Here is a 13,611-nt window from a genome sequence, read left to right as displayed (position 1 = left end):
AAAAGCCTGTAGTGCCTTAAATACGTGCAGTTCTAATGTGCTCATCCATCATCAGAGCTTGCAGGAGCCAGTTGTGGTATGGATGGTAAGATAACAAGCCTTTAAACACTGATTTATTTGCTTTTCCAATCATTTACTGTTTTCTTAGGGAAAATATTTTCAGTATGACTTTAAAGAAAAGTCTTGTGGTAATAATTAACTCATAGTATGTACAAAAAAATATGCAGACATTTCCCTGGTGTCTTGTATTAACATACAGGCAAAAGAGTTGCATTGCTTATTGCTGATCCCTAGTGACAAACACTCTTGAATTTGGAAACAGACTGACTTTGACTTCTCACCACCCTCTCATAAAAGTTCCCTTAGCTTTCAGAAGGAGTGTGGAAAATGTAACAACGTGGACAAATCACTCTCAGACAGTGAAGTTACGGCACTGTTTACAGTTCCCTGCTGGCGCTGTTCTGCCATCACATCCAGTGCTCAATGCCCTGTATCTTCTGCTATACTCTGCAATCTGACATGACTCAGAGTACAAAGTAAACAAGGTAATTCTCATCTCCTTACTTAGTAAAACATCAGGTGTGCTAAAATTTTTCCTGCTCTACATGTAAGGGATCCTAAGAGAGAATATTATTCAGAAACAAATATGTTTTTCTAGGGAAAACTGCAGTTGCTCAAGTAAGTCCTGCTAAATTAAAAGATGCAAGTCAAAGTTTCAAATCCCTAATACCTGAAGTCAGGAACTTAAGTCTAGTCAAGCAACAATACATCAGTGGTTAGATCTGCAAAGATGCTGGAGGATTTTTGGATGTCTATTCACTTTCAAAAAAGCATGCCTCTTCTGTATTTTCACTAGTTGATATGCAGGCAGGAGCTAAAATTTGGGTGCTTAGCTTTGGTCTCAATCTCCCTAACTTACACTTCTTTGTGGGACCAATCTTAGTTTACAAGACTCAAAATTTAGAGAACTTCATCTTCTCTTAATAACCGCCTTGTCCATGATGTCTGAGATCTCTGCAGCAAGAGCCTGCCATCACTTCAGCCTCTGTCCTGGAAGCTGGCCCCGCTTCAGCAGCACCAGCAGGCACGTGGGGTTGGCAACCAGCTCCCCCAGCCACCAGCAGATCCTGGGGCTATACACCCCTTTCTGATCCCTGGAAAAACTGCAAGCTGCATGTATCTGGTGGTCAGATTCCCCAGGCCAACAGTGCATGGCTTTAGATGGGCTTGCACAGGCATGCCATGAATATGAGGGCCAGTGTCCCTGTGCTCTCTCATATGTGCAGCTGAGAGAGTACACATACACCGTGCCAGCTGAACAAATAGCTCCCAGCTGGCCAGCAGCCTGAAGGCTTGGATGTTGGCTGGTGGTGTGTGAGATAGCCAAGCATGAGGGTTTGCTCACTCACATGTTGCACACATTTTATTCAACTTTTTTTTTTTTTTTCCCTTTAATCAGTTGTGTTTTTCTGAGAAGCTGAGCCAAACCTGGTCTAATTCCCTGGTGCTTCGTAATCAGATCCAAAGGTAGCAACCACCTACAACTCATCTTTGGAGGAAAGAAATCTCTTCAGACTCCTTTGTGGCCAACTCCCCTGGTATTTTTGCCCTCCTCATCTACTGCCGGTATGGCACTGGGAGGTGAGTATGTGGTATGTTGAGGGACCACGGGAAGATCTGAAGCGAGGTAAGTAAGTGAGGACGGGGGAAAATTCCAGCACATCCCTTTTCCTGAGAGCTAGAGCAGTACAAACCCCACTGGACTGTGATAAGCACTGCTGGAGAAGACAAATGGTCTGTGCTGTGGATTTTCCAATGACAGGATAGCTACTCATTACATTTCTATGTTGCCCCTGCTATGGGTGATCCTCTGGATGAAATAATTAATACAAAAATCACATGTTCTGCATTTTGTGCAGTATTTCCTGAACTTTGGTTTGAAGTGATAGATGGGGAGGAGGGAAAGGCAAGTTGGCAGAGAGGTTGTTAGTAGAGCCCTGCCTTGTGGTTTTCCGGACCAGCAACATGTGCGGGAGGCTACATGGTCCAAGAAAGCCTGCAATCCAGTATGGCAGAGCCATCAGTAAGGGGAGAGGAGAGACCAGTGAGGACAGGCTGGCCACCTGCACAGCCGCAGGTACAAGGCATTCACTGCCATAACACAAAGAGATCACATACAGCCTGTGTGAATGGGGCAGGGGGGGCTGTGTGTGTCTAACAGGGATCCCCCCAAGGTGCTGCCTCCCGTCTAATGTCTGGCACTGGAGACATATGCAGTGTGCTTCTGTGAAAACACAAAAATCCCTGAATGTGTGGAGCACTGCTCCAAAGCCTCCTGATTGCTATTGCTATACGAAGCATTTGCACAGACCAGATGCTGTGCACGACTCCTGACCGACACACAGTCTCCGTGCTTATGCTCTTCTCAACACACCGATTAAAAAACCCATCCCCTCCCTCTGCCCAGGCCTCAGCAGCTTATTAAACAAGCTGACTTTGTGCTGCAAACAAATTACAGCATCAGAGCATCAGATAAAATGCATATTACTGACAAGCATGTTAATAAATCTGATAAGCCAAATTACCCCAGCTGACAAGGCAGCCCATCTCCTACTTAGAAGGCAGATTTTATATCAGTGGGGGGGATTTATCTTTTTTTTTTTGCCGGAACCCATTTTATTACAAACTAGCAGGTCAGTAACTCCATGTGTACAAACCAACCGCACACCGCATTCATTAGGTCAGGATAGCCTGTCTTTGCCCCAGAGCGAGATACTAATCTGCAGCTAGGATAGCCTGTCTTTGCCCCAGAGCAAGATACTAATCTGCAGCTTTTATCTCTGTCCCTTTTTTGAAACATTTCAGCCTGGGGAAAGCCTTTTTTGGGTTTCTGCACTGCTCAAAACCACATCAAGCCAGAGCTGCTCATACAATTTACTGTTAGAACAGCCAGCCCTGCCTTCTACCTCTGAGGATTTTTGTGAGCCTCATCCTTGTTCTTAGGACCTCTGCCCGGCTCTGCCCAGACATTCACACAGGTTATCTCCCAGGAGGATTTCCTTGGGAAAAATCAATCCGTGGCCCTGCTTTAATTCTTTGTCAGCTATAAGCAGGTCATGTGATGAGGAAGGAGCGGAGGGGGCTGGGATAACTGAGTGACCTTGACGTACAACTCTCAGCATGGTTTCTTCTGAGGCGAGGGAAAATCCCTCAGAGCTTTGTTTTTTCAGGTCTAAATCTCAACGAAGCAGAAACCTCTGAAATTCATGCCCCAGAGCCACTGCCAGTTTGATAATGATCCTGTTTCCAGAAATGCTACAAAGCTGCTACCTCTAGAACCTTAAAACCAAACCCAATGCAGCACCCAAAGCTCTAAGACCCAAAACCCAGGGGAATTCTTGCAATAGCGACCAGAGAACGTAGTGCAGCACCAAATTGCTCCTGAGGCTGGAAAGGGAAAGCCTCAAAAGGTAAAAATGAAGTGCTGAAGCAAGCATGTAACAGGAAACGAGTCAGCCCTGGTAGGCGATGATGAGTGCCGTGTGGGAGGGACTGCGCAATTACATTTTTTGTGCTGTGAGAACGAACATGAAATTACAAGCCTGGCAAAACATCAGTGATCAGAAGCAGGCTCCGCAGGCTGACCCCTCCCCGGGAAGTGGGGGACAAGAGGCGGAACTGCGGGTCTAGACACCCCTCTCTCCCTCTGCCTGCACGACCCCCACTTCCCCTCGCCCTTCCTCTTGACCCGGCCGTGCTCCTTCTCGCAGAGCAGATGGCATCTCTGTAGGAGCATATCAGTGATTCCCCTCTGGGACCCCGGGGGCTGGCTGTTGAGAAGCAAGAGTCCTTCCTCCTGTCTGCTCCACGGCTGGCCTGGGGAATGGCAGGTAAAGAGCAAGGACAAAGCCCTGGATATTACAGCCTGCAGCACAGTCAGTTGTGAACAAGAGAGATCTGATTAGCTTGTGAGCTGTGAGCCAAGTCCCTGCAAAAGGACTGGGGAGAGCCTAGAAGGGGGGAAAAATCCCTGCTCATTTCTAGGAAATCAAAATAAGAAGCATCACTTGTTTTTAAGCAGGGCAGGAAGGAGATATTTCTAAGTGTTAAGGAGGCAAAAATGATCTGAGAGTTTACAAACACGTACTAGAGTTCCCAAAATAGCTCTGACTTGTCTGGAAGGCATCAGAAAGATCCTTATTGTTTCATGTGTGCTTGGAGCGGCACTGCTGCAAGTGCTGCCAGTGTATGCAGTAGAAACACAGCCTGGAAAATAACTTTGCTCATTTTTTTTATTAAGGCAATTTTAAATTTGTATCAGCTGCTACTGCTTAGAATAGTAACAACTCTTCCCAAGCAACTCTGTGGAGCACTCAGCACTCTCCTCAAAAATGCCATGTGCTTGGCCAAAACTCCACAGAGCTGTGAACCAGATCAGTGTAAGGGTAGCAGAACTGCATGGGAAATCTTGTGTTGGAGGTGATGGGAAGTTTCTCTCTGTCCTGTAGGATATCAGGATTTTTAAGTCTTGCCTTACAGGACTGACACAAACATCATCACCGATGGAAGGAAACAAGACCGAATGCCTGATGCTGGCCGGGGGGGAAAATGTTGCAACAGCAACAGCCAAAAGAAGCAAGACCCAGTGATGCAGGCTGCAATACAGTCCACCAGTGTAGCCTTTAAAATGGGCGTCACTTTAACAGGCATGTTTTTCCCCTTTGATTACTCACTTCCTCTAAAAGCAAGAGGAGCCAAATACTCATTACAAGCCAAGAACTTTTTTTGCATTATTTAATGGCAGTGTATAGCTGCTAGTCACACACTTTAAATCATTAGTGGCATGACCATCTCTTTCCTTCCTGACGATTGCTGAGAAATGGCAGTGCAGACAACGAACCACTTTTTATTTACCTCTCATAAATCAGGAACAGTCAGGCCTCCTTTGTTCAAACCAAAAAGAAAATAAACCGGTCAGTAAAACGTTACCACCAGGCTCGGTAATACCCACACAGGTTCAGGAATCCTGCACTTTAGCCTGCTGGGTCTCAAAGCATCCCCATCTGTTTCCTTTCAACATATTTAATCGGAGACAAAAGTGACAGTGGGGGAAGGGAGTAGAAGATCAAGCAAGGCTGGAGAAAAGCACCTCTTCCCCACGCCAACAATGAGCTCTGTATTAACACACTTAAGCCAAGAGAAGGACGACTGCTGAGGAGTGACCAGAAGCTTTAATCTTCAGATTTTGTAAGGCAAAACATTTCCTTTCTCCCACAGGAGCTGCCAGTCTGGAGCGCGCCCCGTCCCCCTCCCCTCTGCTGGCCAGGCTCTCCTTCTGTGTCAAAATTCCCACTGAAGCAGTAGTCAGCTAGATAAACAGAGCAGTCCCCAGATGCATCCCCTTAGAGGCTGAAGTAATAGGTCATGGGAAACAAGCAGAGGCAACCATTTCCTTCTGATACTGTGGTCTCCACCAAGCAATGCTCAAACTGAAGTTTAACTAAACAGACCAGGACTGAATCCCACTTGAAGAAAAATTCCAGTGGCACATTAGAAGCCATGTCTCTTCCTCAGTAAATTAAAGGTCCTAGGCTCACCCTGGCTGCCCGACTGGCTTGAAATCCAGGTTAATTGCAATGAAATGTAAATTGAGAGTGTGCTGCTTGGTCAAAAATGTGCCCCTCCCTAGAACAAGCTACCACTTAAGAAAGGGTCAAAATAACATTACTGAAAGTAGGAAAACCTTTCTACAAGATGCCTGTGATTACAGCTCTTTGGGTCTCTCTTCTAAGGAATTCTGTAGTTCTGAAGGATTTAAGCCTGACCCTGTGGTCAGAGGAAGGAAGTATTGTCCATTGCCCTGAACTATGGGAAGGATGGGTGTCTTCTCCATACCGGTACCGTGAGATGAAGCCAGGCAAACACAACTCAGATCTCCGGATCATCAGCAATGCAGGTTAAAAGCCAAATACTTCTCCCTTCCCAGTCACTTTTTCCACAATACAAGTGATTTCTGCCATGGAAAAAGTGCAGGAGATAGCAATGACTACACTTCCTCTCTCTGCCAGTCCCAGTGTGAGGCTTTTCTCAGCTCAAAGTTTTCCCACCCAAAATCCAGTAATTTTCATTGTCTTAAAAAAATCAAAGCTTGTCCCCAACATCAGTCAGACAGGTTTTCACAGCTTTCTAACATGTGAAGAGGGCAAAACTATTCTGAGGGATTTAAACCAGGAAGCAAACAGGTCATCACAGGATTTCCTAGGGATCAGGAGCCTGAAGAGATCTGGCCAGAAGTAGGTCACATACTTGTCTATTAAACCAAATAATTAGTCATGTCAAACTATACGTTGGGTGGTTTCCAAAGTGAACAAAAGACATGGCAGTAAAACAGACAGAAAGAGAGATAATACAGGACACTTTTTCAAAGCCATTTTGCAGACTGGATCTGGCTGCCTCGTGCAAGGAAAACTCTTCTCATTTTACACAGGGGAAGGGCAAGCAGGCAGCTTTCTGTCTACCAGAGTCTGCAGACACTCTTATTACTCTGGAGAGAATGACACGAGGCTATTTTTTCTAGTCAGGAACAATTCCCACCCTCAGGCTGAAATCAGTAGTTGTTAACTCTCTGCATGAGTACCTACCATGGGTTCTTCAAGGGCACCCCCAAAATATTCAAGCCTCGCTGTCCAAATCTGAAGCAAGTACCTTTTAGGGTGGACACAGCCTGTGGTCCACATCCCTGCGACTAGGTACTGCTGACAGCAGTTCAGAGGGGTGTGAATGGCATGAGAGCTGCTGCTACCAGGCCAAGACAAGGCATGCTGGAAGCTCTCTGGCTCCTTCTGTCAACACTTGAAAGTTACAGAAAGAGGTTAGCTCTTTCCTAAGAATTAATGGCAAAATCCATGCTGAAACAGGGACTTCTGGTCAAGAAAAAAACCTCACAACAGGAAGGGGTAAATGCAGGTTATGAGGTACTTAACCGACCTGTGCTTTCTGACGACATACAACAGGGTTTAATGGGACGCTCCTCAGCTTTGGCACTGAAATGGATGAAGCGGTATTTACCGACAGATATTGAGCAAGCACTACCAATGTACTGCCAACAGAAAGAGAACAAAACTGTAGCTCTGCAAACTTGGATCAACATCTGACAACTAAGCATGACTTGTAAAGAATGACTAACTACAAAGAGACTGTGTCATGGCTCAGTCTGAACACACACATGCTGTTTAAAAAAAGCTACAATACTCTTTGATACTTTTTTATAGTGTATCAGTGGTCGGCTGTGCCCAGCACTCTGTGTGGCACTGGAAACCGGCTTTCCTATTAAAGTAACTTTTTAAGTTCCCAAGGAAAACACAGTGGTCAGAGAGACAGCTCCACTGCATAGAGACACGATTCTTTGACCCGTTTGAAATGAAGAAAATAAGAATAGTGCAACAATGTTGATAGCGGTAGCACAGCAATGTTGACAGTGGTTAGTAAATACTAGAAGGCACACTATGAAAGGAATAGCTTACATAGGCTCTTCTGGATTACCCCATTCAGGCTTTCAAGGCTGGTAATTAAAGTACCCTCTTTGTTATGGCACCATGAGGATCTTGTCTTTACTGTCACTTCACCCACCCGTGCTCTCACTCATCATCTTTGTTTCATTTTGGTCATTTTTAAAAGGGAAGACAAGTAAATAAAATGATCTCTTTAGGACATGCCTCCAGCAGTGACGTTATGGGCTAGGAGTTAATATGAGTTCAGGATTTACTGAAAGCAACCCCAAAGCATATGAGAGAGAGCTTTTCAAAGCCATGTACCACTCTTCCTGTCACAAGATGTGCTACAGTGCTACGCCTGCCGCTGTATCTACCTTGTCTGGCAGTATATTCGTTGTCTTCAATCAGTCTTGCCAATCCAAAGTCGGCAATCTTGCATATTAGGCCATTCCCCACCAGAATGTTTGCAGACCGCAGATCTCTGTGTATGTAATTCATTCGCTCAATGTATGCCATTCCTGCAGCCACCTGCGAGAAGCATGCAACACAAACGGTGCATTTTAAAACAAACTCAGACATACATGAGCTATAAAACATATACACCTAAGTACTCAATACTCTGAAGACAGACCTGGGCTGCCATGTCCACCAAATTCGGTAACTTCAAAGCTCTTCCTTCTCCATCTTTTAAGAAATCTAGCAAACTCCCTGCAAATGCAAAGTTGACACAACAGACAGATGTTAGAGAAACAATGGCTATTCATCAGGATGGAGGTGCAGCAATATGTGCAATATTAAAGACAGCAGTGTTTTGAGTTCGAGTGGACAGTTTCAAAAAAACCACACCATATCTTAGAATTCTCCTGTTATACTTGTTTCACTTTTCTTTAAGGTTGGCTCGCAGAAGAATACGTCACTAGTCCAAAGAGAGTTTCAGGGAAAAGAAACATTGTTTTTAATTTTCCTGACCATTACTGAGAAAGCTGATCTTTCTTAACTTTTCCAGTGCTCTTTGAAACTACATACCTGCTGCTCTCTAAAGGCCCCAGCTAGCTGCAAAGCATCAGCTCAGTTCCAAGCCACACAAGCTATGGAAAAAGTCAGATCCCAGCTCAACCTGCTCCAAAAGAAAAGTCAGCCGGGAGCCTGGTAAGCCCAAAGGGGCTAGCATTAACAAAGGCTATTTTTCCTTAGAAATTAGTAGTGCTCCTTCTCTAGGTAGCCCATAACTAAATATAGCATGAACCATTAATTTTAGAAGACCACTATGCAAAACTAGAGAAGACAAAGCAGAGATCAAATGAAAGTAATTTTAGCAAAAGCAATAAGGACATAGCTCCTCAGTGCAAGGGAAAGCAAGGAGGTTCCCTGTAGCTTTTAAAAAAAAGCCTAGGATGCTATAGCTCCCTTCCCAATCTTGTATTCAAACAGAGAAGTGTCGCAGTCTCCTTTAAACAGGGTCAGTGATTTGGTTTAATAAATAAGGGAAAAAGACAGATGATTAGGCGTTTCTCCCTTGATAAATCGTCAGCCTCAAGCTCAGATCCAAAGATGTAAAATGTTACAGTAAAAACTAGTAAAGTAAGCCAAAATAAACCACGTACTTCAGGAGGATTTTGAGAAGTCTTTTTTTTTAAAGGGGAAAAAGCACATGCTTGTCACTGAGACATATGATTAAAGTGTGAGTTAGTCAGGGCTTGGATGCCTCTGAGGAGGGAGGTGGGCAGGCACCTGCCAGGAAAATAAAAATCAACTCCAAATAGACTGAAAAAATGCACTTAAAATTTCAGAGTGTATCCTCCAATGTACAATGAAACTTCCCTGTGAGAACTTATGTTTCCTATTTGGTTCATTTGCTTTTCCAAAACAAGCAGATTTTTTGCTCTGCTCTCAGCACCCCTGCTGGAGATCTGATGGAGCAAAAAGTCTTCCTTTTCCTTTTACTACATCGTTATCAGTTAAGTAGCTTAAAAAAAAGAAAAGAGAGAAGGGGAAAGGGAAAGGGAAAGAGGAGGGAAAGAATCATATGTGCAAATCACGTATTAAAATGATAAATGGGGTGGGCTGAAAATTAAGCTGTGATCTGAGAGCGAGGTGCATGTGACAGAACTTAGAATTGCTAAGAGAAGAAACAGAAATCTTAGGCCAACAAGTAAACACCGAAAGAAGATGCCATATGAACTCTCTGGCACCAGGAAAAGCTAGGATCTTGGGAAGTGGCATTTAATATTATTCAAACCTAGAAAATGCAGATCTCCACTCGTCAGGGAAGTTCAGATGCTGACGCAGTTGCAATCACTTAGGCTGCACCAACTTCCCCCTCCCTCACCTAGCACAAATTTTCTTTGTACATCTAGTGGATTTCATGTTTTGGGCCCAGCTCAGAGTTGAATTCATAATTCTTCTGAAGCCAGAGGTGAATTTATCTTCCCGTTCCCTCTCTCCTTCCTCACATGCTGTTCATGTATCACACAGCACCTCCCTCAGTATCCCCAAGGAGCATCAATAAAGATAAAATATTGTTATCAAGGGCAGCAGCTCTGGCTTCACCTTTGCTCATGTACTCTGTGACAATATAGATGGGTTCTTCAGATACCACAGCATAAAGTTGGACCAATTTGTCATGTTTTAGCTTCTTCATGATTTGGGCTTCCTCTAAGAAGGATTCTGGAGACATAGTGCCAGGCTTCAGGGTCTTGATAGCCACTTTAGTATTTCCGTTCCACGTACCTACAAGCACAGATACTTAGTTAGATTAAACATCTTCTGCTCCTTTTTCTGCCTGATGCCTAATGTAACCGAGGAATAAACTAGCAAGGACACTTAATATAATAATTTTTTTAAAGTGTGGTTTCCCATGTTGCCTTATCATTATATTCCTCCCACACCTCCCTCATATTTTAGTCTTTTTCTATTATACTGAAAAATAATATTCCCATTGGCACTGGGGCACAATCACCGTTGTCCTACTCAGACAATCCTTCCACTGATGTTCACAGATACCTTCTCTGAGTAAGAAGCATGGGACTGCTGGAACCCATCTTTGTGTATTCCCTTGCGAACAAGTAATTGCTACAGACAACAACACAGCTCCAGTCACAGATTCGGATAATAAAACCGGTTAAACCCAGAACTTTTCATTTGCAAGACATTTTAACATTTTGTTTTTGTTCTGAGTCAGAGGAAAAAAATACTTGGAATTCCCAAGAAACAAATTCTGAATCGATTTCATTTTAGAAACACGGGCGTGTTTCCAAACCGAAATGCATCTTTTTCCTTCCCCTCCTCATCCCCAGAAGCCCAGCAGCTGCTGATTGAAAACGAGGTGGTTCCTGTCCACTTCACTTTGTTCTTTACTTGCAGTCAGCACTGAAATGGACAAGTTGAACCATTTTTCAGCCATCATCTACCAAGTCTTCTGTAACACCTGAAAGCCCGCACAAGGACCTGGAGACTGCAGGTGAATGCTGACTCAGGGCATCCCACCAGACATGGGGCTTCACTTTAGTATTTGCAAGGGGGAGAAGGAGGACTGGAAAGGAAAAAAAAAACCCAAAACACCTACCTATGTTAACAGTTTTTTTGAGAGATTGGGGGCTGGAGAAGGTAAAGGAAGAAAAAATTATTAAGAAAGACAGAAATATCACTTTTCTAGTGCCTTCGCGTTGTTCCTTGCCCAGACTTGCCATAACCCTGCTCTAGAGCCAGGGCTGAAATGGCTTTGAATGGGACCTGTGATCTGTTGACAGGGAGCTGCTGCGTGTTAAGACAGAACAATGCTAAATGACTTTAGGAATTAATCACATTGGGTAAAAATTACTTCTCTGCACTTAAGCATGAGGATAGCAGAAGGCCTACAAAGTACACAAAGACTCAGGCTCAGATCTAGAGATGAAGACATCATCAAAAAAGGTAAAGTGTAAAATAAGCCTGGTTTGTCTTTGTTAAAAGCACATTAACAGTTACCAGGGCTCAGCTGTTGCATGGGAACTGGTTAAGCCAAAATAACTTCATCGTGAGCTTTTGCAACCTGCCAGAGCATAAAATGAGCTGGATATTTTTTGTGTAAGTGGTCAGGTCCCAGCTGCCACCTCGCCTAGCCAAGGACAGGGTAGGAGTGGCGGGGTAGCCACTGCCTGTGTTGTCCCTCACTTACAGGGCAATCCCCACAGCAACAGAGGAAGTTGTCTGAGGGGCCCTTGAGGCACGTATTAGCCAAAGGTGTGCAGTGCAAGTTTGGTTTCCACTATGCCTTGCCTCTCTTCTGCTAGCTCAGTGCCAGGTGCTGTCACCTCTACCAGTGGTGGAGTAATTTCTGGAGTTGCTACCACTGCTACCCCAGCACGCTTGAGGAGGACTCTTGAGGTCTTAGTTTCACTCAGTCCTTCAAACCAGAGCTGAAGCAGGGCTTTGCTTTAGTGGCACTCCCATGTAAGCTGGAAAGGATGTGGTTTCGCCTCCTAATTTCAAGCAGGGTGGCCAAAATCTTTTCTGATGGGTGAAAGGGAGCATGTTTTATCTGGAGCCACTGAGGCTCTGGACTGCAGAGTGCCAGCAGTCACAGCCACTTTGCAGAGGTACTGCAAATTATATGAACCAGGAATGAAACCCTAGTTTCACAGGCATCAGGGCTTCTGTCACTGGCATTAATAAATTAGAATTTTACCTGGTGTATTAACAGGATTAACTGTGTATTATCTGTTTGCATTGTGTTAAAAAAAATCTCAGGACTTGTTCTATTACCATGAAGTGTTTTCAGCAGGTCTATTTTTAAATATTTTTATGAATTTCTCCAGTTAAAAAAAGAAAATCAAACAAAAAGGTTAATTTATAATCTCAGCCCAAATTTCAGGTTAAATTGTTAAATTTTCTTGTGGTTTGGTATGTTTCTGCCTAATACAAAATTAGAATAGACTTCCCTCTGAATTCCTCCCATATGTACTTAGTTACTACTTAATGCATTTTTTATTAATTTTTACTGTGTTAACCTATTCCAATTTGGTAATGCTTCAGGGCTGTTAAAATATTTTTACTATACATTACTTTAAGAAACACAATGTCATAATTGTAATAATAATTTTGCATTTCTGACAGATATTTGGTACTGGTACTTGGCACTTTATTTCTCATAGCTGATTTTTTTTTTTTTTTTAAATTGCATTTGCTCCTTTAGCTTACTGTATCAGTTTAAGATCTACGGCACACAAAAATGAGCACTAAGTATTAACATCAACTTGAAACTCTCACATACATTCAAGATGGAGAACAAGAAGATGAAACTGCAGTTATCTGGGGATGCTAATAGAAAACATAGGTAGCTTTGTTTGCAACAGGTCAACCATAATTCTGTGAAATTCGATAAATTTCTACATTTCTAGTCCATAAATTCTATAAATTTCACAGACTTGCTGCCATGCTCCTTGCTGTAGTCTTGCAACAGAAAACAGCTGCAAGAACCCAGGAGAGCCAGCTGGTTATTTGGCTCGTACATACTTTTGTGTCACTGCAACAAAAAGAGCTGCCAAACTGCTCCACCAAATTTTTATGGAGAAGCAACATATAGCAATTCTTTATTTGAATTGGTCATTTTAAAGAGGTTACACAGAATGCAATTTGGCACAAAAATTGCGCCTACCTCTCATTAAATGGCCACTATATTGTGTTTCAATGCTATGGCCATACTAAGATTTATGTATATTTTAAATTGCTATTGTTTTATAGTCATTAAAAGAATGAGGCCCATAGAGGGGGGGAAGTAAGTAAAGCTGGCAAGTGTGCAAAAAACAATGCCAGTGGATTTGGAAAATGTCAATATTTCTGGACTTCAAAGTGGGGGTTCAGCTGGGCTGGGCAAGTCTTGCCTCTATTGTCCCTGGTCTCTGTATCGAGTTATGGGGTTCTGCTGCAGATACAAATTTCCAAACAGACTTAAAGAAGTGGATGCATGGGAAAGCTAGCTTGACAGTATCAGCTTGCTGATACTTGCCATCATTTTTAAACTGGGAGATCGGATGGAAGCATTTTCAAGGTCTGATCCTATCAGTACTAAAAAAACACGAGCAAAGAAAAATGTCTACTTACCAGATTAATTTCTGGTTAGCCATTCTGCCTTACAAGT

General features: G+C 43.4%; 1 protein-coding gene across 6 annotated transcripts in view; it reads right to left on the bottom strand.

The window, feature by feature from the left end:
• Positions 1-13,611, bottom strand: part of FYN (FYN proto-oncogene, Src family tyrosine kinase) — a 136,574-nt gene that overhangs the window by 11,090 nt on the left and 111,873 nt on the right. For all 6 annotated transcript variants that reach the window (XM_074819302.1, XM_074819301.1, XM_074819304.1 and 3 more), the window contains 3 exons: positions 10,044-10,223; positions 8,125-8,201; positions 7,868-8,021 (listed from right to left, as the gene is read on the bottom strand). In XM_074819302.1, the coding sequence (XP_074675403.1) occupies positions 7,868-8,021; positions 8,125-8,201; positions 10,044-10,223 (411 nt within the window). The remainder of the gene's footprint in view (positions 1-7,867; positions 8,022-8,124; positions 8,202-10,043; positions 10,224-13,611) is intronic.

Source organism: Strix aluco, chromosome 3 (genome assembly GCF_031877795.1).
Source record: "Strix aluco isolate bStrAlu1 chromosome 3, bStrAlu1.hap1, whole genome shotgun sequence".
In the NCBI taxonomy this organism is placed as follows: Eukaryota; Metazoa; Chordata; class Aves; order Strigiformes; family Strigidae; genus Strix; species Strix aluco.
Note: the sequence above shows the minus strand (reverse complement) of the source record. Positions and strands in the feature narration are given on the sequence as shown.